The following is a 25,683-nucleotide window of genomic DNA, read 5'->3' on the forward strand; positions in this document are numbered from 1 at the left end:
TAAAGATGTGTATTGGGCTTATCATAGAAGAAGAAAGAGTAAGGCCCAGATACCTGTGACCCTAGCCTACACCTAACCAAGAGATGAATATCGGTACACGTAATTTGCGACAAGGATAGATATTCTCCAAAGAGATAAGCTAGGAACGTATTAAAAGAAAAGAACATGAAAAAATGAAGTACTCCCTCCGTCCCACGAATCTTGACATGTTTTTCTTTTTGTGCCGTCCACGAGTCTTGACACGTTTCCTTTTTGGGTAATTATTACATTCTCTCTCCTACTTTATCACCTTTATTATATTCTATCTCCTACTTTATCACTTTTATTACCTTCTCTCTCATACTTTATCAATTTTATACTTTATTAATTACACACTTAAAACACTAATCTACAACTCCTTAATTCTCGTGCCGAACCCAAACGTGTCAAGACTCGCGGGACGGAGGGAGTATATGAAAAAGATAAGGGAATTGAAGATGAGAAAAGCTGAAACGAATCATTATGAATATCCATCCGGCCGCCCTTAAATTTCTATGGTTCATTAATTCAGCCTATCTATTCTCTACAAAATTGAAAGGATACATACACAAAGTTACTAGTTTAATTTAGTTAAGTTTGTCGTAATTAATTATTCTTGCTTCCATAATGTGGATTGGAGCTAGGGAACAAAAGAAGAGATAAAGAAGAATAAAGCGAAGAATCTTTTGATGTTAAGTTGAACAAATATAAAATACGCTATCCATGTCTAGCTATATATTTCATGCGTTGCATAAGCATAATTATTTTAAGAGAGAACCTCCAAGTTTTAATAAAAGTAATTGAATATATTGTGAATAAATAAATATATGATCATTAGTATTATTAAAAATAATTATAATATATTATATTGTGAGTATACATCGCTTAATCTCTCATGTCCTAATTAGAGTTTAGTAATATATAAAAGGAATTATCATTTATTAATTATATATGATATGAAGGGCCCAATATTCATGTGAGTGTATAAATAGGGGCCGGGTAAGGAATGAAATTGAGTGGGGAAATTAAAGAAAAAGCAGTGTCTGGAGAGTGGAGATGGTAATTGCAGTGAAGGCAATATATGTGTACCCAATAAAATCATGCGGTGGAATATCTGTTGCGGAGGCTCCCATCTCCTCCACTGGATTCCGGTGGGATCGGCAGTGGGTGGTGGTCAACTCCAAAGGCAGGGCTGTAACACAAAGAGTGGAACCAAAGCTAGCTCTCGTTCAAACCCAACTCCCACATGAAGCATTTTCACTCGATTGCCACCCAAGCAACCACTCTTTTTTAGGCATGATCTGTTTCTTTACAATTCGTCGCTGAAAATATGTACTCATAAAATATGTGTCCACTTGTTTTGGTAGAGATAAAGGCCCCAGGCATGGAAGTTCTGAAGGTTGCATTGGTGAAATCATCATCATCATCATCAAGTGGTAGTGGTGAAAAGGTGGATGGCATCTCAGTGTGGGAATGGAGTGGATCCGCAGTTGATGAAGGAGCTGCTGCTGCACAATGGTTCTCTAATTATCTTGGAAAACCCTCCCGCCTAGTGCGTTTTAACCATGGTACATACAACTAACTTCCAAATATTAACAACTAATCGTGCATATTAATCTAATTAGCTAGTATGAATTGATTGCATGATGCAGTAGTATCAGGAGTAAGGAAGGTGGAGGCTGATTACGCCCCTGGATACAATGTTATGTTTGCTGATATGTATCCTTTCCTCTTGCTGTCTCAGGTACGTACGTAATAATTCATGTGAAATTTAAAATTGAATCAATCGATGTATATGTGTTGTGTTTGCAGGGATCAATGGATGCGTTGAATGCTCGTCTCAAGGAACCTGTGGCTGTCAACCGCTTCAGACCCAAGTATATATATATGATCATACATATTCGTAATAGTGAATGAAATTGATGTCAGTATTTGACTAATTTAATTTGTGCATATATATGAAGTATCCTGGTGGATGGATGCGAACCGTTTTGTGAAGATTTGTGGACGGAGATGAGGATTAAGAATGCAACATTTAAGGGTGTGAAACTATGCTCGCGGTGCAAGGTGCCGACTGTCAATCAGGAAACAGGAACAGCCGGCGGCTCAGAGCCCACCGACACTCTGCTCAGCTTCCGTTCCGATAAAGCCCTGCGACCAAACAACAAACACCAAAAAGGGAAAGTCTATTTCGGACAGAACTTGGTCTGCACCGACTCACTTGCTACTCAACCAGGAAACGGAAAGACCGTCAAACTCGGAGACACCCTCATCGTCCTTAAAACGGTGCCATCCGCCGACGCCGCCGCTGCCTAATTGCACCCCCCCCATCCTATGTATGCTACTTACTTCCAATAAATACTACATTTACCTGTTTTTTGGGGGGTAATGTTTACCTATATTGCAAAATACATGCTTAATTTAACCTAAATCATTTTCCCTCCTTCTCATGATAAAGTATTATTTTTTTCATTTTCACTCGTCGACCATAATAAAGTATCACTTTTATTTTGGGATATGATCTTACACATTATCTACAACACATTACGACTTTTTTTCTAAAATGTAATGAGTTCCTTTTCCCTTCAATATATTATGTATTAAATATTTCTTAAAACTCGTGTGTAACAGAGAGAATATTAGATATAAAAATATAAAAGCATATAAATAAATTTAATTAAAGAGTAAAATTATCAATTAAAACTTTGTAAATAAATTAAACATAAAATAGTGCATGGTACTCCATGTTTGCTATTTTTATGTTACAATTTCATAATACTCAATATTAAATAATTAAAATATCATCGTGAAATTCTCATAAGTCTTGAAATATTCACAAATAAAATTTTTGATGTACGACGCATCGCAATGCACAAAAAGTACACTAATAATGTATACTTAAATTTATTGATAATGTGTGAATTGTACTTTATGTGAATATTGAATTATATTTGTTTGAATGTTTAAATTAATTTATAATAATGTAATTATTATTTGATTAATTCAAGTATAACATATATTTATCTTAAATCTTAAAAAAAAAAATCTATCCAATAGTGAGCAATCACTTTCCTGCTCAAATGTTATATTTGCTGTGCTACTATTTAATAATTCTAACTTTTTTATAATTGGACCCCGTTTCAACATGATAACTCGATGAGGATGAGATTTTGTCAATTTACTCTACCTCTAATAACAAAATATATTTTTATATGCAGATTAATTATATCACTTAACTTGTAATTTTGAAAAGATTATAATAAATCAATATTTAATAGAAATAAGTAATTTCTTATAAATTTTAAAGAATAAATGAAGGAGGGCAACAATGTCATAAGACTCATAACAGTGTGAAAAGCCCTCATTTAAACTGAATCTCCTACTAGGGTTCTTTTAGCCGCGATCATAGCCGTCGTTCCCCATCTCTATTCTCGGTTCCAGCCTTCCAGGTATGTACTGATTCAAGCTTTTTTCTTTTTGTCGCACTATTTCGAGTTTCTTTTTAATTAAATTTGCAGTTGATTTGGTTTTAGTTGGAATTTACATTGTTGATTATATGTTTGCCAGGTTTGGGGATTTTTTATTTTATTTTGATTGTTCATGTTGGCTCGTTACTGCTTGCTTTCTATGAGATTGTGAATTGCTTCTTGTGATAGTATCGCTGTCTTTGTGGTGGTAATGGAAGTTCAATATCAATTCAAATTTATTGAAAGATTGAAGCAGATAATCATTAGGAGAATTCTTTTTTGTCTCGTCATCTATTTAGCTTGCTTAATGTAATCAGAGTATCATGTAGAGTATTACTATTGTGTGGGATGTGAGTGTTTCGACTGCTGCATTTGGGAAGGATGAATTGTTGTCCCAAAATTAGTGATTAACTCTGTAATTTTGAAGGCTTGAAGTTTTGGTAGGAGTTTTGGGTATAGGCTAGCTTTAAAATTTCAACAGCCATTACTGAAATGTGACCTTGAATGCTAGTTGAAATCTGTTTGATAGCTCAAGTTTTTCAAGTGCTTGGTTATGAAAATCTCTAGATGTGTGATTAGTTGGTTTGTGTTGGCAGAAGAGAAGAGAAGAATGGAATCACAAATCAAGCACGCAGTCGTGGTGAAAGTAATTGGTCGGACAGGATCCCGGGGGCAGGTGACTCAGGTGAGAGTGAAATTCCTCGATGATCAGAACCGTTTCATTATGAGAAATGTGAAGGGACCTGTTAGGGAGGGTGATATTCTTACCCTCCTCGAATCTGAGAGAGAGGCCAGAAGGTTGCGCTGATCTCATCCATCTCTTTTGCTGTTTTGAAATGTAGTTGAGAATTTTGATTCACCACCACTTGCTGTTTTTGTTTCCTCACTTCACATTGCCAATATACTTTGAAATGCTTCTTCAACTTGACTTTTGATCATTAGCTTTTGGTTTTTCTTCAAAAATCGTTCAATAGTGTTTCTGGTGGAACATGGATATGTCGTTTCCTTTATCTTACTTGGATATGAAACCTTTTATGGGTTGATCTTTTGATGTTGTTCAAAACACGAATTACTCATGAAAAGATTGTCTAATTCAATCCCGACGGAATTTGTATTTAATTTAATATTCTAGAATAATCTGATTGTTGCATTCAAGCTCTGGGAATTTAGTATTCCTTTTGTTCTGTGGGTTTTTTATTTTGTACATAGCTCTCACATATTTATTACTCCATATTTTAAATTTCATTCACATTTAATATTTTAAAATAATTCAATCGATTAACACAGTAATTTCAATGGATCTATTTTTTCACTCATCTTTGTGATTTTGTCTTTTTCACTCAAATATATCTACGATCAAAGTATTAAAACTGTAGATTTCACGTGATGGATGGAGTAATATTCATCATCGTGCGTGTACACGTTATTGTTGCATTTGCTATCGAGTATTTAATCTTCAATTGTGTGGGCCCGACCCAAGCAACTGTACAGACGGCTAACCTTTAAATGGGCCCAAATTTGATTTTTAGATAAACTCCATGTTGTTTTCATCCTGACATCATACTCTACATATATGCATTGGGTGAAAATCTTACCTACTTTCTAATGTATGATTCCCAAAAAGCCCATTTCTTCCTTATTTCACAAACTTGTTAGAGGCCTGACAGGGAAATCTGTGTGTTTTACCTTTTTTGTCAGTTAAATTATGTGTTGTAATTTCAAATTTAACTTGTCTTTTCCCGACATGATTGAAACTCATTGTTATCATTACTAAACATCATTGTGATGTATTTGGATTCATCTATAAGAGAAGCAACTTTTACTCAACCATGAATAACACCAGAAGTATGCATCATCCAAATAGACATGAGTTGTCTATAATACAGAAATCAATTAAGACAGCGTGTGGTATCGAATTCGAAATGGTATGAAATTCAACAAAGTTTTCGTGTACATCCCAAACTGTAGATACAATCTCAAGCAAACAATAGTACATGCAATAAAAAAGAGGTTTGAAGACTAGCTAGTTTGACACTTAAATAAAGAATAACAAATCATCACATATACAAACATCATATATGGCAGTTGCCAGTTGGTACAACACACGACGACGATGACGACGGGCCTTCTTTTCCCGGTCAAGGCTTCGGCGGCTCAGCTGCTGCTGGTTCTTCTGCTTTGGGCGGCTCTTCAGCTTTCTCCTCGGCCGCCGCCTCCACTGCGATCTCCTTCTCTTTAACCTCAGCGCCGCTGGTCTCGGGTTGGGCCTCAGCCGGCGGCGGAGCAGCCTCCTCCTTCTTCTCCTCCTCCGTCGTCACTACGAACGTAGAGACCTTCTCGAAAACAAACAAAACCGGACCGGACACATATGCTGGTCCAACCTTGGTAGCTGCTTCGCTCACTGTTTTTGAACCGGGAAATTCTGGCCCAACCAACAACATATATCAACACATGATATGATATATAGCTAGAGCTGGAAAAGGTAGGGACGCATACCGATCTTAGCAAGCTCGTCGAGGAATTTCTGGACTGCTGCCGAGTGCTTCTTCACACCTGAATCCGTTGGTTCCTTGATTAAAGCCTATGTATATATTCAAACATGTTATATATAATTAGAGAGAGCAGGCCAGCTAAGTACATAGCTTTACTTGAATCAACCATGTATAAAAATCGATGAACATATATACACATATACCTTAATCTCAGTAGATGAAGCTTGATAGATTTCGGTAACTTTGGGCTCAAGATCGCTCTTTTTCTCTTCACACTCTTTCGAATATTGCTCCTGCTCAGTTCAGTAATACACACATATATATATATCAACACTAACACCTGCAACGAAATGAATATATTAACAGAAAATTAAAGAAGCTAGCATATATATATGTACCTTAGATTCATCGAAGGTCTTGCAAGCTTCGAGACCGGCTGCCTTTTTGGGGTTCTCGAAAACCTTCTTGATCTTGGGAAGAAGCTTGGATTTCCAGTAGTTCACCATCTGAAGTTGAAAAACACAGATATGAATAAGATGGATGAAATAGTTGGGTTGATTAAGAAATTAAGTGAGGAGAAAAACCTTGTTAATTGATCCGATGAGGGCGGAGCAGAAGATAAGGTGTGGGGAGTTGAGAAACAATAATGATGATGAGAATGAAAGGTGCAAGTATATATTAGTATAAGAAATGTGAAGTTATAATGCGTGTGAGCAAGAACAACACAAGCGCATATATATTTAAAAACCAAAACTAAAGAGGCAAATATTGATAGGGTCAGAAATGTCATGTTAATTATTGATGTATACTGTATGATTATACGGTGGTGATGATTGCGGGAGACTGGAATTAATTAATTAATAAATGAAAAAAGAAAATCAATCATGTTGAAGAGAGGAGAGGAAGCAACAGCAACAGCAGGGGCAGCTAGCTGGCAATGAAGCTCATCCAGAGGAGCCAATATGACACAGGGGTCCCATTTCCCATCTGTGAGAGAGGTCCTACTACATTATATAATATACATTCATACATCTCTCTATCTCATTAATTGAGTAGTATTTTGTTGTCCAACTCGAAATCTTATTCCAACCCAACAACATGCATGTATCATCATCATCATCTCAATTGTATGTATTGTTGATCATCTTGTTGTTAAACGTGGCCTCGCTGGTTTTTACTTGTCAACAACACATGCTATTCTATTCGGACAAACAACACTTCAATCACTTTCACTTATATTAACTGCCTCGCTGCAACCATTATAACTACTCTACCAACCTTCACACCATCAAATTCCCTTCTTCTCAAAACTCAACACTACACTACACATATACCCAAATTATCATTTAATTCCATGTCTTTTATATATTTTCACATTACGCATTCATTCAACTCCAATTTTGAGACTATCATATTCCCTTCAATTCAAATTTTCATTAAAGACACAATCTTAATCTATGATATATTATATATCTTCAAATTAAATATACAGTTTGAAATGAGCATCAGAAATACATGTGTTGCGATTGATGAGGGGTGGGGTATTGGAGCTACAAAGAAGCCAACACATTTTCACCTATATTAGCAACACACATCATTTTCTCTTTATTCCCGTACAACACACAAGAGATCCGAGTTTAATATAGTTTACTTTAATGAATGCATTTCGAGGAAACGCTCAATTACGTTGTTTGAAACATATTAGCTATACTATGGATAATAAAATTTTGAATTAGATTGATGAAAAATGTAAATGTTGATTAGTACGAAATATCGAGTTGAATTGAAATATTAAAATGGGAAAAAATGACGATATATAACAGAGTACTAGTGAGAAGCCAACATACTAATTGGTGCTATAAAAGATCCATCGTATCATCCACCTTGAATAATCTATTCCAAAATAATTCCAACAATGAATTCATCCATCAAACGTGCAAGTGTATGAGGTGACATGCATAAAATCACGACAATAAAAGATGCTGCACTTCTAAATTTAAATATATATATATAGGGGGAGAATCGTACAGTTTCCTTTTTCTTCAGTAGTATTGTAAAAATCATCCTGAACTATTGATTTTAATTAAATATGTGATGTAACAAGTGTCAACAGTGTGAGATGAATACCGAAAGCAAATGCAAACCGTTGCTTCGATATAAGGAATATCGGACGAACACAAATATTTGATTCTTACCGATAAGGAACGAAATAAATCTCAAACTTTATTAATATTCCACCACCAAGCCATATGTATTATGTATGGGCTGCTAATGAAATTCTAAATAAAATATCTAATCCTATTAGAAAACTGATGCAACACTATTAAATTGTAAATAAAATAAAACAAGTAACTTAAGGAATCTATACTAATAGAAAAAGAGTCTAAGGCATCCTAAGGCACAACTTGTGGATTGCCTATTACATATTTTATATTAAGGTTATTTTACATATTATATATTTATAAGAATATATTAATTCATTAGATATTACACTTAATCTATGTGATATATATCTATAGTTATTAATAAGGCTTATAGATAAATATATACATTCAATAAATTATCTAATAAAAGTTCATGAATTAATAGATTTTTTAAAATAATAAATTATAAAATAAAATAACATTAATTACACAGTACAACATACCTTCTTTTTGCTAGTAAGATTTAAAAAGACTAATAAATTAAATAAACAAATGAATCTTATCTCCATCAATACGTATAATAAAAGGATGCGTAGTTCGTTTGATAATTAATGAGTCAAACAACAATATAAAATGATAGAGTGAGAGCGAAAAATAATAGGTTGTAAAAATTAAAAATATAAGCGTACGTAATTTGTCGCAATCAATGGGTGATAAAGCTATTTGGCGTCTGAGTTTAGAATTCTCTCTTGATTTTGACCCCGAATTGAATCCAACTTTTAATTACCGGCATACGAAATCATCCAACTTTTATATCCTAATCCTAATCTCTTAATTAGCTACTATAATCTCTTAGAAATTTCATCATCGTAATTAATATGGAAAATACGTTTAGTTGAATCCATGTATATAGGCTAGATACATGGATAATATTGAATTAGTAGTGAGAATAATTAATATCTCCATCAATATCAAACCCTTTTTGTAATGTTATTTCAATACGATACCCTAAATCCAAAATAAAAAATTTGTTAGCAAAGATACTGATAGCGCCGTGATTGGCTAGTCGTGGTTTTTTATTTTAATAAAAATAAAGAAATCATACGAGATTTGGACTTTTCAACAAATTGGATTTGAAATTCAGTGGTGATACTTTCATAAGCTTATGGCGATCCAATTATAAACTTCGTGCTATCATGTCATTTGGGAATGAGACTTACTTCAATTAAACTTATTGAGCTTATTATTTAATAACTCAATTAATTAAACAAACTAACTATTCAAAGATCCAATTATAACATGGCTACAATGCTCAAAATCTCACCAAAATAAATTTCAAGAATCTAACAAAATAACGTGAATTGAAAGTCTATACCAAGCATAATTCCTGAATCGAATAAGGATATAATCTTTTTTTTTCTTTATAAACAATAGTATGCGGCAGGCGATGTATTTAGAATGAATTGTACGATTCGGAGGCAATAAAATTGAAATGAGGTATCGAAATAAAATTGTGCATACTTGCAAAGAATGTGAAAGCTGCGACTCTCATAAATAGATATTTGGAATAATACAACTAATACAAGTCTGTCAAATACAACTCCCACCATTAATTAATTATAGACACTAGTACAAGTTTCTCTGACATATATATAGACCAAACTACTTCACTCAATTTGGACTCATCTTGGATCGCATATACTTATTTTAGTTGTTGATACCTTACACATCACTTTTATATCTATATTCACAAAATAATGGAGTACTACATATTTTTTTCTTAGTCAATAGGTTACTAAATAAATTTGAATCATGTACTGTGTACAAACGATTTATGAGACATAAGAGGGAAAAAAAATGATGCTAACATAGTTTAAATGTGAACGATTTATTGCACATGATGTGTAGCAATATTAGAAGAGTCATTTGTTGAGCATCTTTGTCTATGAGAACCCATCAAGGCCCATTTCCACTTGATAATTAATTAGAGAAAACCAAACCATGAGCATTTATGAATGTACACTAACACATATAATAAGGATAGAGATGATCAAATGTTAACCCATTATTTTCAAGTAAGTTGGGAGAAGGACATGACTCCTTGAGCATCATCATACCTCATCTAATTCAACATTCCTTACTTGCTTGCCAATTCTTCTGTGAAGCTTTTGATGTTGAAAGAATCCCTCCCATCTTTTGTGATGACTCCCTGAAAGGAACAAGGAGCGGGATGGGGATGGGGGTTAGCACGGAGAGAGTCAAAATGTGTGTGTGTGTGAGAGAGAGAGGGGACTTATACAAAACATATTAGGAGGTAGTAGTTAAGCACCTTCTCTGTAATAATGCCGGTGATGACAGTAGCTGGTGTAACATCAAAGGCAGGATTCCATACAGAAATTCCAGAAGCAGCCACTTGTTCTCCCAGTCCTCCACGGGCATGAAGTAGTTCTTTTGCTGACCTTTCTTCTATAACAATTTCTTCCCCAGAAGAAATGGACAAATCCACGGAAGTCAGAGGAGCAGCCACATAAAAGGGAATGCCGTGATGCTTTGCTGACAGGGCAAGACTGTATGTTCCGATCTTATTGGCAGTATCACCTAGAAGTACTCAAGGAACTCAACTACTTTAATTATCTACATCATAATGAAACTATCAACAGAATTATATGCAGTTTTGAAGATACCATTAGCAGCTACACGATCAGCCCCAACCACCACAGCATTCACCTGCCCAGCTTTCATCAATGCTGCTGCTGCAGAATCAGCTACTAGAGTAGCAGGAATATTGTCATGTACCAACTCAAAAGCTGTCAGTCTTGACCCCTGAGGTTGTTTACGGAAAACATAAATCCCCAAGCTCCATTGCTTACTCTAAACCCATAATTCTATAAATTCTACTAGTTCCATCTTCTTCACAAACCATAATATGCAAGCATAATTTCTTGATCATGTCAAAGGACTAAAACTTAATTTGCTCACTTGATTAAAAGGCCGTGTTTCCGTGCAGTAGGCCATTCCCAAAACTCCTTTCTCATGAAGAGCACGGATCACGCCTAGAGCAGTTCCATATCCAGCTGTTGCTAGACTGTTTAATTAATAAAACAACTCTAGCTGGGTCAACTTTCACATGATCAGATCGCATTCTATACAATAGCCAGAAGCATGAAAAGCTAACTAATCAACCATTAAGAATTCTTTTCTGTTTGTTTAATTCACACTGATGACATTTGTTAGAAAGTATTGGGTACAAATCAGTATGGTGCTCAAGGAAGTACCTGCCTGTGTTGCAGTGAGTCAACACAGAAAGACTAGTAGAAGCTGCCTGCTGCTTTTGAATTAAACTAGCTCCATGGTGTCCGATTGACTTATTGGACTGCAACATCATCAACAAGCATTTTTTCAGCAGCTTCAATGTAAGTCTGTATAACATTAAATCAACTATTACTTTCACCTCTGCCAGCAAGCGACATGAAATACTGTCGGGTTTGGTCTGACTACCCTTTAAACTGGCTTCCGGTGCAGTTTTTCATACAGCCCACAAAGCTGAGGGCCATTGGGATAGGGAATAGCCTGTATCCATACCAAGTATATCAGTACACACCTGATAGACTGTCTGTACATCAGCAGCAGTAGCTGTAGCCTTGTGTACAACTTCCTTAAGTTTTGTTGCAGCATCTGAAAGATTCACAGCTGTAGGGACGGCTGCAAACCGAAACCAGGTCTTTCCTCAGTTCAAATTACATCTGGAGTACCTTCATAATCAAAATAATACGCGCACACACACACACACACACACACACATATATATATATAGTGAATAACCACCTTGATACAAGATAGTCCAATTTATTGCTGAGAAACGATGCTGCATCATTAGGAGTCCCACTAAATGCCCCTAAATTGGAAACTTCCACAGCCAAGGAGAGAGCAGCAGCTATGGCAATGGCTGGTGCACCACGCACAACCATGTCCTTTATGGCAACCCTGAAAAGACAAATGTAACAGGCAAAGAGATGATGATATATAGCTTATAATTCCACTGGCATACATTTTCATTCATATGATGCGAAGTAAGGCTCTCAATTATCAGGCGAATAAAAGACAGACATGACACTGTAATGCGACGCTTAAAACTGTGTGTAACTCTACATTAGGCAACAATCAAGGTAAATGAAAATGAAAGATGAAATTATTAATTTTCATGCTGAATTTGGTCGATACATCTGAAACTAGCATTGAGAAAAGAGGCCTAAATTCACAGAGAACTATCCCCTCTTAAAACTGCCAGCTGATTTAAACATTCCTACCATGTTCATATATACATAACATTCTCCAAGTTCCTAAGGAGCAGATGGAGAGTGGGAAAAGATCCCAAATTGCTAGATTATGGACATAATTATATTCTACATATGAAGTATTTCAAGCATAGAGATTCATATGACCAGAACATAACCGGACAATTAGGAAGAGTGCCGAAGCATCAATCTGCTTCTAATTAACAATAATATGTTGCTCCAGTCTTACTCCTAAATCCTAATTCATCCACACACCCTCAATAAGGACCAAAATTTAAGATCATGAGCCCCAAAGAAAAACAAAATAGTAGTTAATACGGGAGAATTGGTCACCATCCGTCTTTTGAATCTCTGACATCCAGATATATGGTCTCAAGTGGAAGCTTTCTCTGCAGAAATGGCGAAAAAAGAGTTACTAAAATGACACCATCCTACAAATGAAAATAAAACAAGAAAAATGAAGATAATAGTAGTAATCAAGCAAAGATTTTTCAACCACCAAAATACACAGTATATATAATTATCACGTTGAAGAAAAGCAATAACCTTTAAAAAAAAAGGGTACCTGATCAAGCAATTGAAGCGATCCCCGTTTGTAGCATATCGACTGTAGGGAATTCTGCTGTTCTATCCCAACCTCATCAGCCATTGCTAACTTGGTTTTCTGCTTCTTTCAGTTTAATCTTGATCTGCTACAATTATGAAGTGAAATCAGGGGCTTAATTAACTGATTGTAAAAGGATCACTAAAAAAAAAGCGTAATCGTTTGGAGAAGCAAAGGAGAATCTAAAATCAAATGCCGTGTTAATGGGAATACGATGCCAGTTAATGGGGATAAAACATGTTTGAGATTACTATTATTTAAAAAGGCGGCATGACCCATCCCTTTAGCTCTACCCAACTTGGAACTTCTAATGTTTCCATTTTAATTGTTAGTCTCAAAAGTTCAGTTCAAACTCTAGCTCACCCCAACTCAAAAAAGGAAAAGAAAAAGAAAAAGATAGATTGAAAGAAAAGAAGAAGAAAATTAGCCATGTTTGAGTTACGTAATGCCTGGTTCACGCTAAGATTAGAGCGGCGAGAGCTTACGTGGTGAGGCGTTGCCGAGGAGAGGTGGCGGCGGCGGTGCAGAGAGGAAATTGCTGTCAGTCTGGGTATATGGAAGCTTTCTCTGCAGAAAGGGTATTAACAGAATGAGGAACCTTTTTACAATTGAAAATATACTAAGAAAATACGATTTTACAATTAAAAATATGATTAATATCATACTATCTATAGTAAACTTTAAACAACTTTGATTTTGCACGCCAATTTTAAAATTTATATTAAAATTATTCAGCTATTATCTTATTTTTTTTAATTTTTCGGAACACAGTGATGAAGTAGCCATCTAAAATCCGACAATTGCAAAGATAGCATTATTAAAGAGACATAGAGAGCGTGTTTGTGGTGGAAGTGGCGTTAGAAGGAAAGAGAAAGCAGAGGGAGGAGAGGAAGGAGCTCGTGAGCTGCTACACCCAATTGGACCATGAGGAAGCCTTTGTTTGAAATTTAAGTTTCTGTTAAAGTTATTCCCATTTCAATAGCATACATTGATCTTCAAGGAAATGAATGTTCTGCTTGATTTGGAATTTTTAATCATTCAGGAGAGTTTATTTAAGTTATGAAGAAAAATATAAATTAGAATGACCATGCTATTTTTTTTTTTTTTTTTTTTTTTTGATCGGTCAAAGTCATGTTAGATGTTAGTAATTAGTTCCCCATCCACTCCAAGAACCACCTTATCTCTCCATTCACCAAATCCACCTTATATCTCCAATCTCCAATTCGCTCCCAAGAGGGATCGAACCCGGGTCACTTCACTTAAGTGAGGACCCGGTGGCCAGTGGGCTAAGCCCCCTGGTTTAGAATGACCATGCTATTGCTAGCACAAGGGGTAAATTTATTTGTAGGTTCTCAAAATTCACTATATTTGCCATCCACCCACCTCAAGTAATGTGCAAAATAGACTGATTGGAATAGCTTTAAACTGGTGGAAGTAGAACAATCTTTGAAGTAAAAGGTTACATCTATTTTTTCTTTTTTGTCATTGTATCACGAACATAGGAGCAGCTTTGAATAATGTTTACACTAGAAATCCACCAAAGTGTAGAAAGAATCAAGTGAAGTCCCTGCTCAACTTGACATTCTTTACTAGTGAAATAACTGTCCAAGCAAGCTCCTCGTCAGTCGCGGACCAGGTGCAGCAAAAATGTAGTGCATCCTCGTTGCTGCTGGGACATTCTTCCCTTGAGCACAGAGACACAACAAACGACCCAACTTGAATGCTCTTTTGGGAATCAAGCATAATACAATCAGGAAAATCTCGGGAAACTATTCCAAATAATAGCTGCAGCAAAGAGTTTTTTTGAGATATTGAAGGCGACCAATCTGAATCATATGCTGCCGAACAACAATGAGCAAACTTCACTTGATGATTTTCTACTCCTAACACGTCCCTCAATTCATTTTGACTAAAAACTCTAGGATTCTGCAGGGTTAATATCCCTTGAGCCACTCGGTCATCATAAACCTGCAACAGAGGATGAGCTATTGTTCTCTCGTCCGACCCAACATTGGTTTTCAAAAATTTGAAATTGGGGGACCAGGCAACTCTGCAGAAATGCATCAGACGCACCAGCTTCTATGTGATGTGTTGAAGGAATGAGCACAGTTTCATTATTTGCCGGATAACAACATTCAATTGCCAATTCAGACTGGATTTTTTCTCTAAGTGCACCCATCTTAGGCTTTTCTCCATGTACAAGGATCACATGCTTAGGCGAGAGAAACTTAATAAGGTCCATGATTCCCTTGGCATCGGTATGTGGACTAAAAGATAATTGATGAATCTGCAAAGAGGATTGGGGAAGGCCAAATATGAATAAAATCCAACTATAACATGCACTTAAACAGAAAAGGGGGCATTTTTGTGCACGGATAAATACAAACAGAGCTCTCAGTTAGCAGAATACTTCAAAGGTCTTCAAATTTACATAATTAAATATGTATATTTTCAAAAACATAAACAATAATTTTAAATACATATCTATATATGCTCGGATATAGCTTCCATGGCAACCACCTACTTAGATGGAGAATAGAGACCACATCATGTCCGTTGGATGAATCTGAATCAAGGGACCATAAAATTCCATGATATTAAATTAATTTGGTATGTTTATGAAATACTCCATTCCTTTTCTGATGTGATACCATTCGTCAATGAACGTAATAGCTGAACATTAGTATGTTCATTTATTTTCCTACGAACATATCGTTGTTCATTTGTTTTTTTACGCATATATCATCGAACATTAGTATGTTCATTCATTTTTCTACGAACATAGCAACGAACATTAGTACGTTCATTAGTATTTTCTATGTGAACATTAGTATGTTCGTTTGTTTTTCTACGAACATTAGTATGTTCATTAGTATTTTCTACGAACATGTGGGAGAGAGAGAGAGAGCGTGAGTTTGGAGAGAGGGACGGATCAGTGAGGGAGATATTTGAGCATAAATAAAAGATTTGATTAGTTGTAATTAGGGAAATAAATAAATATGGTAAAATTACAATAATTAATGGACGAATGATCACCGTTAGATTAAGCAAGATCAACGCACAAGATTTGGTCTTCATTCTCTATATAAGAAGTGGTTTCCATAGAACTTCACCCTATATATATATATATATATATATATATATATATATATATATACATTCAAATATTCATCATTTCACCAGTTCCAATTAATCTACCAATATTATATGGGATGATTGGCATTTAAATCATAGATTTCGACCCAATTTGCAATTTCAACCTAACTTTTAAAGTGTTGCAAACAAGTACCAAGCCTTTCAATATTATGCAATCAACAGTAGTCAAAATTTGCAAATTAGGTCAAAATTTGTAATTTAAATGACTATGATCTCATATAATATTAAACACTAGTCAGTTTATTGAACATGTTATATCCATAACAAAACCCACCACCAAATCCCAATACAAACACACACCCTAAATCTAAAACAAACACATGCTAAGGAATTGAGCAAAGTACAACAAAGTTGCAAGCGTTCATCTTTCTGGGCAATCAAAGAAGAAAAAAATAATACTACTATATCATAAGAGGAGGGTAAGAACCTGGCATCGCACATCGATTTTGACATCCTCATCAAGCTTAATTTGTGTCGGTATCTTGGCTGACATCAACTTGTGTCCTATAGTTCCAGCCAAACAATATCTGAAGGAAACACCGAGAGAATTGAGATAAAAGTTGCAAAAGAAAAAAGAAGTAGAAGTGCAAAATGATGGTTGTGAAAGACATCACTTAAGTTGGACAAGACTAAAATAATACCCTGGCAGCGTGACAAGATTCTCTTCGTATGGAGCCCACTGCTTGAAAACTTCAAGAGAGAAGCCCCCACTAATCATTCCAGGTGTAGCAAAAAGGACACAAGGTCCCGGAGCATTTATCAAGGAACGATCAAAACTGATGACTGCAACATTTCACAATTTAGTATAGATTCGGTAGGGTACTTTTTACATATCTATTTACACAGGTTAAGCAAGTTTCAGATAGCACCAACAGGTAAATAGATGATGTCAATATATTCAACATGTTTCATTTGAAAAATCTCAAGGATGTTTAAGTCGGACCTGTCAATGGGGGAAGATGATGTCAAGATCAGAAAACGAAATTTAATCACCAACAGGTAAATAGATAAAAATATTCAACATATTCATTTAGTATTCAGCACATGTAGGCAGGCTGTCAAACCATCCCAACCCTGATGCTTACATTTGAAGTTCTTAAACATATTGGAGCAGTGGCGTACCTGGGCCTACTGGCTGCACCTTCCCGACAACTCTAGCTTACATCCATCTTTCAATGTTGCCTAACTTATGGCTGTGGTTGGGGAGTGTTCTGTAGAAGCCGAATCGCTGAAGCAGTTATGGGTGATGGATCCAAAATTTATATGAGATGCTTGATCATTGGATATGGCTAAGAGAGGAGAGGATTCAGTAGTTGTTGGTGCAGCTGAGAGGCAAGGAAAAAGATGAAGCAACATGGGTTGATGAGGCTAAATTCGCAAGGCAATTTCCAGATTTCAGTCTTGCGGACAGAGGACAAGACTGTTAGGAAGGAGGGAGGAGTTGTTGCAGACAAGGTTTAATCGAGCGGAGAAAGGCAAACGCGTAACCGTGCCTGATGCTCGGGCAGTGTATTCTGTTCATTTCTTCATTTGCTAATTATTTTAGCTAATTATTATTGGGATTGAGCTGCAAGCTCCTTTTGTGGGATTTGCTAGCCTAGAGAATATAAGAGTTCTTTATCCTTTCGGGAAGACTAGTCTAGGATTTGTCTTTCTTGAATTCAGTGCACGGTACAGATGCGCTTGGCCTGTTCTGATTGTTCATTTGTTCTTGGTTCTTCCTAGAGGCAGTTCATTCAGTTATCATTAATTCAAATTCCTCCTATTTTTTGTTGCTCTCCTAATATATATCAGCTACAACTTCGACAGACTTACTAAATCAATCTTACCACCATCTTCTCATTACTCAACAATTCTTAAAACCAACATTAATTATACAATTTGAATCAAAGCAATATCAAGCTGTCATATCCCCATGAAAGAATTTTATAGCCACTTGATGTTGTCTCCTAAATGCTCCACCTAACAAAAGATTTACCAAACTCAAAGAATAGACAAGGCTAAGATGCTCAGTGATGAATAAGTGCAAATAAGAATGCAAGGCTGGATGTGCAGCGGACGATTATCAAATTGATCACAAAACATTAATGTTCTATATACTATTTGTTCTATAATTCAAAGCAAAATTGAAAACTATGAAGATGAAAAGACTTAAGTATTTACATCCACACACAAAAACCACACATTTACTGGCCAAAAAGTACCTTAGAAGGACAAGAATCATCAAATTGCATTCAGCGGACAAAAAAGGCAGCATATCACTTAAGGTCATTGTTGGAAAAAGGCAGCATATCACTTACCGTTTTTGAAGTCAAATGCATTGTGTCTAGCATGAGTATCCTTGACCTTTTGGCTGGTCCAACTGATGAGGATCTTATAATACAGATTTGCTTGTATGGTCAAACCTGAGAATTAATGTACTCAACAACCGACCAACTTAAGAACATAGATGACAAAACATGAAGCGTGCTGACTGTCAACTATATCCTAGCAAACAAAAGCTGATAAAGTGATAATGCATTGAGAGAAAATAATTAATACTAAAATAACATCAACATTCATACAAAGAGTCCTGCCAAATATCTACTAATTCTTGGCCCGTGCAAGAACCTTATTCCGAGCAAGCCACTGTCAATCCCATTACCAATTTTTCTGAAACGATAATGGGAAATAGGGTATACCTGCAGAGAAGTATATTGGCACCTTAAGATTTGTCCTCTCCCAATAATCATCTAATAACATACACAGTTCCTGAAAATAATGTTATCAGGAGTGCAAGAAAAATTAACTACATTAATAAATCCACAATTATGTACTGTGAATAGTAAAGACCTGAGCCCTCCCAAGAGCAAATGTAGGAATTAGAACCTTTCCTCCACTAGCAACACATTTGTGAACCTGCAAGAAAATCAATTACATGTGGATTTAAGCACATCTAAATACACACCTCAAATACAAATCCATCAGATTAGAAGCACGATTCAGGAGGAAAACACACAACATATATACACCTAGACAAACATCCACCCTGCATCAAACAACTCACATGTGTATCTAGTAACTAAATGCTTATTATTAGGGCTGAGGAGACTTATGGATATATGGATATTGCATAGCAGGCGTAAAAAGAGAGGTAAGTATTCCAATCAACAAGTACCATTCATAACTGTGACCATGAATTAATTGGATTTTATTATTTAGTACTTAGGACTTCGGAGTATAATTGCTTCTGTTCAGGTATAAGAACGAAAAACGCAGAATACCAAAACTAGTAACTTGCAATCTGTTTTGGGTGATGATAAAGGATACATAAGAAAAGGTATGAAAAGAACAAAGTATATCAGGTTAACAAAAGTCAACTGACTGAAGATTCATACTGCTTTTAGAAATTCCCTCTCTCGAACATATTTTGAATCACGGTATGTTGTTGCATAAGTTGACCTGTTCAAAGAAAAAAATGAGGACATCTTAACAACTGTACAAATAGATCAGCCAACTGTGGCTATGTATTCAGTGAAGCATGCAGCTGGAGTGCATAGCAAGAAGCAGAAAATGATATAAATCTGTAACTACTAATACGTCGCCCCCATTTACTTACATGCAGCCACTTTGAAGTTCATCTAATTATCTGCTCGAAAAAAAAATCCTCTAATTATGAATTTATCTTCTAAATCCAGCTCATTCGTTCAAGTTATAAAATTTCCTAGAACATGCAAATGTCATATGCAACCCTAGCCAAGTTAGGATTTCTAGTTAGTATAAATTCACTAAGGTATAGAGTTTCCCTTACTCGGTTATAACAAGGTCTAGCTGCAGTCGGTCAATTTGAGCTGCTCCAAGATGTCTATCAGGCACCATGTTATAGTCACCTGTATACACTAAAGCAGCATCACCCACTTTGGCATAAAACATTGCAGCCCCAAGAACCTGAGAAAGATGTGTTTTAATTCTAAGCAAATTGGACAATACCCAAAGAAAAATATAAATTTGATAGAAGAAGCACCTAATAGGCAGACACCAAAAGTTCCAGAATGCAATTTTGTTAAATATTGTAGAACTTTATATCAGAATTAAACATGATGGACTAGAAGTGTCTAGTAATGAAATACATATTCATACATTGAGTTGCACCTTTTACAGATAGAGACAGCCAAATAACCCCAAATGGGCCAAATCATGATATCGTTTTATATGACCTAGTTATTACTACTGCTATCAAGTTTCTTTCAATTGTGCAACCAAGCTATATCATAGTGAAACCAACATGTATGAAGTTTTTTGACGAAACATTTGATACTTCACGAACCTCAGAATATAATCAAATATCAATCACAACTCCATTTCCCATATCTTTTCTTTCTTTCAGCATTTATTCCACGAGTTGAATTAAAGTATGAATTGCTTCAAATTCAAATTTTAGTATCTAGTGAACAGAAATATTAGGGATTCTTTCCACATCAATATATTTCTTGAGTAAAAGGCAGCATATTCAAAATTACAATATGTTAAACCTAATACAGATATCTTAGAGGTCATTTGTAGAAGTAGGATCAGTTTTTGATGTGTTTTGTGTGTAAGAGCTATTAGTAACATGTGTGGAGCAAGGAATGGAAGCCCTTACATGCCCTGCATAGTAGGCTCGAATCTGGAGGTCTTTATCAACGTGAACAGTCTGTTTTAGATCCACTGCAGTCACTATTTCGCATAGACCGTAGCACATGTAAAGGAGAGCAATAAGATGACTAAACAATAATATATATATATATATATAGGAGAGAGTTCTATGGAGAAGCAAATATTTGCAAAGAAAAGAGAAACAATCTCAGCCATTAATCTTATTTAATCTAACGGCTGAGATTGATTCGCGCCATGTTCAACGGAAATTTGTGTTGAACATGAACAGCCATCGAACCCTCCAGCCCCCAAAAGTTCATGACATGTTCAACTGCTTCTCTATTTTTCTACTGATATGTTCATGACATGTTCAATGCTTCTCTATTCTCTACTTTTGTTTGCTTCTCCATAGAAACTAACCCTATATATATATATACGTGTGTGTGTGTGTGTGTGCTCATACAGTCAAACAGCACATGCCAGGAGTCAACTATAACAGTATCTGAAAAGGCAACCATTTAGTGTTCCCATTGCCCTGAGCTCCACCAGAGTGCCTCTAGAAAATAGTTGATGACTTGATGGGAATGACTGAGCAATAAAATATCATCAAGGAAGCACCAAGCAAAAAAGAAAATGCTTCGTAGCACTGTGAAGTGTGAAGAGAAGAAAGAGGAGAGAAAAGGTTCTATGGCATTGCAAACCAAATTGAGAGTCATCAAGAACAAGAAGACCTAAAAAAAAAAGTTTTAAGCATGCAGTTAGGCATTTTAATGATGTAGGTAGTATTTGACATGAATGTTCTTAATTGCCAAACATTTCTGCTCCACTTCTAATAATTATGCCCACAGAGCTAAAGTACGCCCTTTGATATTCAAGTTTCAAGTAAAACCATCATACAAAAACAAAACCTATTTCAAGTGATACAAGTAAAAAGCAAAACGAACAGCCAACATGTTGAAAGGAAGTATATTTTTCTCATTTATAGTGCGTTCATTTTTTCTCTAATTGTTTGGTAAGAATAGATAAATTAAACTAAACATTTAACACAAGAATTAGTTCTCTATACTCTGGCTACATGTCTCCCTTGAATTGATTAACCTTGCACAATGTAGTGTGAGAGTCTTTTGTTCCTGCTAGGTGTCTCTTCGGTGTGCTAGTAGTGTCATGTGCTAGCTAGCGGTAGAGTGTTTTTGATATGCATAGTTAGCAATTCATTGTGTATGAGGTTTTGGGAAGTTACTAAGCGACATAAGGTGGAGTCCTTAATGTGTACTTTGTAACTTTACTTCATAATAGTGGATTGGTTCCTTGGGTGCGGTCCCCCTAACTTTTACTCTATAGATGCTAAACTACAGCTTGCTTGCATAAACTTTGACTCTGAACAAGTATATAACATACAACGGAGGCAAAAAAAAAGGTAGAGTGGTTGATAAAAGTTGAACCTTTTTTCATACATTCTGCAATATGTTCACAACTAAATTGCTCTTCCTCTCCTCTTCTATCAACCATCACTTTTCGATAATCCTCGAGCATCAGTGGAGCTAAGGCCTTCGTTGGATACTATAGCAGCAAAAATTGTCCAGGACACTTAGACAATTTTAAAAAGTCAAAGGTAAAACTGAGGAAAAAGGGCCTGCTATAGGAAAAATAACATAAAGAGAAAATATGAACATGGGTATGGTACCGTCATGTAAATGGGGCCATTGTAGCCACAAACTTGAGTAAAATACGGAAGGGCTCCAATGTGGTCCAAGTGGAAGTGTGTGATGATCACACAAGAGAGTGCACTGGTAAAGTCGCCAGAATCTGAAATCAAAGAAAACTCTGGGTATCGCCGATGATCTGTGTAGCCCATGTGCATCCCACAATCAAACATTATTCTCTTGCCATTTATTGTCACAACCACACAGCTCTTCCCCACCTCTTGCCCCGCGCCTGCCCAATTAGATGCACAATTCATTCACTTTAGTTTCTAGGCAAGTTTTTGAAAGTGTTTCCCTAATCAATACAAATAGTTACCAAGCACAAGGCATTCGATAGCCATCCCTAGGCAGTTGATGGGTGTAACGACCCGTTCTTCCAAATTCCGTTTTATACTTTTAATCTCTGCAACGGAAGAAATTAAATAAAGCATCGCAATAAAATTCTTAACGGAATATATTATGATTGTTGCAATATACAGAGTGTTAAACACTTGACTAGTTCAGGCAGAAAAATGAAATTTCAGCCACCTTCGTAACTGATATTTTTTTTCTTTTGCAACAATAAAATTGGTTGCAGCCTAACATCAAAATTCCAAGGATTATAAATTGCAGCCTAACATCAAATTTCCGTAATTCCATACCAAAAAAAGAATTCGAAGATTTCACCATTTTGTCAAATTTCTGGAGCATTGAGAACAAACTCTTCCTAGTTCAGTAATCGGTAGTAACTAACATCTGAGCAATGAGCATTGCCCATTTGCGATTTGCGAAAGTAAATAGGCTAATAGCAGAGAAAATTGAAGACAAAGGAGAAAATATTCACATACCTTACCTTAATAGGCTAATAGCAGAGATTCTGAAGCGCCTGGGCTGAGGTAGGAAATGCGTCGCGTAGAAGGGCGGCGGACCGAGAGCGAGAGGCGCGGCGCAGGGGGGGCCTAGAGCTGGAAGGGCACGGAGCAGGGCGGCGGGCTGTTTAATTAAGCCTTTAAGGAGGTGGAGTAGGGCGCTGAGGCGGAGGCCGGATGGGGGCCGGGGAGCGTCACCGACGCTGCGTCGGCGAACTGAGCGAGTGCGATAGAGAGACACAGGGAGCAGAGAGATACGTTGGCGCGAAGAGTTAGAGAGGAGAGAGATAGATTATCGATAATAAATAAAATTAGTACTCCCTCCGTCCACCAAAAAACTGCCAGTTGGGGTTCGGCACGGAGACTAAGAAAACTGAAAAAGATGGTGTAAAAGACTAAAAGGGTAGTATTTATGTATGGTGATTACTTTTACTAATCTTTCACTAGCTATTTAATAATAATAATAATGATAATAATAATAATAATAACAATAATAATAATAACGATAATAATAATAATAACGATAATAATATTAATAATAATAATAATAATAACGATGATAATAATAATAATAATAAGGATAATAATAATAATAATAATAATAATAACAACGATAATAATAACGATAATAATAATAATAATAATAACAATAATAATAACAATAATAATAGAAATAATAACAATAACAATAATAAGAATAATAACAATAACAATAATAATAATAATAATGATAATAATAATAATAATAATAATAATAACGATGATAATAATAATAATAATAATAATAACAAGGGTAGCACATTTAATGGTAAAGGGTAGTAAAACTAAAAAAGAAGGGAGGGTATAAATGTCTAAAAAGCAGAATAGGAGTTTTTTTGGTGGACAGAAATTTAAGGGCAAGTAGGAGTTTTTTTGGTGGACGGAGGGAGTATATATTACTCTCTCCGTCCCAAACGAAATGGCCTATTTTTTTGCGGCACGGAGATTAAGAAATATGTATAAAGTAGATAAAGTGGGTTGGTGGAAATTATTTAAATATTAAGTATAGAGAGAGTGTATTGCCAAAAAAGGAAACAGGACATTTCGTTTGGAAGAGCCCAAAAAGAAAAACAGGACATTTCGTTTGGGATGGAGGGAGTATATATTTTTATTTTTATTTTTTGCGGTAAATCAGACAAGCCATGAAACTCAGGAAAAGTGAATCAAAAGAGACTAGTGTATTACCCGTCGAAATTCGACGGGTACATATTTTCTTGTAATTTATATATTTTATGTTATTCTTATGATAATTATATAAAATAATTTTTATGTAAATTATTTATATAATTAATTAAATTAAATTAAATTAGTAATACATTTTAAATTATATTAATCTTGACAACTTTTAGCAATTAAATTATTAATTTTGTTGAGATCATAAAAATACCCATTAGTTTTCATATGAAATTTTATAAAAAGTTGACGCATAAGAAAAAAAAAAAAAAAAAAAAAAAAGAGTAGAAATACATATAAATTTGACATTGGTATGATGGAGGATTGATTTGTTGCATTTGTTGTTACAAGATTTATTAATTTTGTTTAATTTTTTTTTATTTTGCTATTTGACCATAATTTTACATGGAGTTTGAAAATCATAATTGAATTGTGAGTATCATATAATTCTGAACTTCTAAAAGCATAATTAATTATGAAAATAATATCGCCTGATATTTAAAAGACCATAACTAATTTATCGAACATCGTATCATTTGGAGTTTTAAGACTAACCAAGTTGTGGGCATCATCTCGTCGCAAACTTGACAGATCAAATCTCTAACTTCTGGGCATCATATTGTCTAAAACTTGAAAGAGAATTATCTCGTCTAAAACTGGAATGACAGTGAATTTACACTAAAATTTTACCCATTCGTCGACTACAATCATTTCTATGCCTTCTTTGCCTGACATGTCCTTTTGAATCCACAAGCGTAGGATTCTGACAGTTACAGTTTTATTTCTCATTTTATCGTCGAGGGCACTCAAGCGTATACATCCATTAGTCGTCGACATGTGGACAGCTATAAAAAAAGTCATAAACCAATTAATATTCGATGAAATGCAATCTATCAACAAATTCATCAGCAACACAATAAAAAACAACTATAAATATTTCAATCACCAAATTCATCAGCAACACAATCTAACACAAAATGTATAACAAACACCAACACAATATAACAATGCCAAACAAATCAAGTTTTGTAAAATCTCACTTATATTCTTAGGCATTTTATCAAACAACTGGTATGATATACATATATCATATATGTTTAAATAAAAGGAAAGATTTACATTTACATCTA

General features: G+C 35.3%; 5 protein-coding genes across 5 annotated transcripts; 2 read left to right on the forward strand and 3 right to left on the reverse strand.

Annotated features, from left to right (window-relative positions):
* Window positions 1–993: 993 nt before the first annotated feature.
* On the forward strand, window positions 994–2,394 carry LOC131013054 (uncharacterized). The gene is made up of 5 exons (XM_057941056.1): window positions 994–1,312; window positions 1,386–1,586; window positions 1,674–1,762; window positions 1,831–1,895; window positions 1,983–2,394. Exons 1-5 carry the CDS (start codon window positions 1,075–1,077, stop codon window positions 2,332–2,334), a joined length of 945 nt encoding a protein of 314 aa, XP_057797039.1. The 5' UTR covers window positions 994–1,074; the 3' UTR covers window positions 2,335–2,394.
* Window positions 2,395–4,095: 1,701 nt separating this feature from the next.
* On the forward strand, window positions 4,096–4,408 carry LOC131013058 (40S ribosomal protein S28). Its single transcript, XM_057941061.1, has one exon. It carries the CDS (start codon window positions 4,096–4,098, stop codon window positions 4,291–4,293), a length of 198 nt encoding a protein of 65 aa, XP_057797044.1. The 3' UTR covers window positions 4,294–4,408.
* A 983-nt stretch (window positions 4,409–5,391) lies between these two features.
* Window positions 5,392–7,308, reverse strand: LOC131013056 (plasma membrane-associated cation-binding protein 1). Its single transcript, XM_057941059.1, has 5 exons — window positions 6,562–7,308; window positions 6,376–6,483; window positions 6,181–6,270; window positions 5,982–6,066; window positions 5,392–5,907 (listed from the first exon to the last, which is right to left on the reverse strand). Exons 2-5 carry the CDS (start codon window positions 6,481–6,483, stop codon window positions 5,624–5,626), a joined length of 567 nt encoding a protein of 188 aa, XP_057797042.1. The 5' UTR covers window positions 6,562–7,308; the 3' UTR covers window positions 5,392–5,623.
* A 2,751-nt stretch (window positions 7,309–10,059) lies between these two features.
* Window positions 10,060–13,704, reverse strand: LOC131013061 (methylthioribose-1-phosphate isomerase). Its single transcript, XM_057941063.1, is given in 12 exon segments — window positions 10,060–10,330; window positions 10,451–10,719; window positions 10,806–10,944; window positions 11,101–11,206; window positions 11,397–11,494; window positions 11,496–11,540; window positions 11,723–11,822; window positions 11,947–12,105; window positions 12,750–12,805; window positions 12,982–13,108; window positions 13,506–13,587; window positions 13,686–13,704. Coding segments are annotated over 10 exon segments (1,128 nt in total). The 5' UTR covers window positions 13,066–13,108; window positions 13,506–13,587; window positions 13,686–13,704; the 3' UTR covers window positions 10,060–10,258.
* Window positions 13,705–14,409: 705 nt separating this feature from the next.
* LOC131013060 (cleavage and polyadenylation specificity factor subunit 3-II) lies at window positions 14,410–23,652 on the reverse strand. Its single transcript, XM_057941062.1, has 14 exons — window positions 23,321–23,652; window positions 22,810–22,896; window positions 22,475–22,725; window positions 22,233–22,350; window positions 20,798–20,871; window positions 19,967–20,103; window positions 19,554–19,617; window positions 19,009–19,074; window positions 18,858–18,927; window positions 18,477–18,581; window positions 16,818–16,959; window positions 16,604–16,703; window positions 15,026–15,307; window positions 14,410–14,988 (listed from the first exon to the last, which is right to left on the reverse strand). The coding sequence occupies exons 2-14, from the start codon at window positions 22,832–22,834 to the stop codon at window positions 14,575–14,577; spliced, it is 1,848 nt and encodes a 615-aa protein (XP_057797045.1). The 5' UTR covers window positions 22,835–22,896; window positions 23,321–23,652; the 3' UTR covers window positions 14,410–14,574.
* Between the last annotated feature and the right edge of the window lie 2,031 nt (window positions 23,653–25,683).

Source organism: Salvia miltiorrhiza, chromosome 2 (genome assembly GCF_028751815.1).
Source record: "Salvia miltiorrhiza cultivar Shanhuang (shh) chromosome 2, IMPLAD_Smil_shh, whole genome shotgun sequence".
Classification (NCBI taxonomy): domain Eukaryota; kingdom Viridiplantae; phylum Streptophyta; class Magnoliopsida; order Lamiales; family Lamiaceae; genus Salvia; species Salvia miltiorrhiza.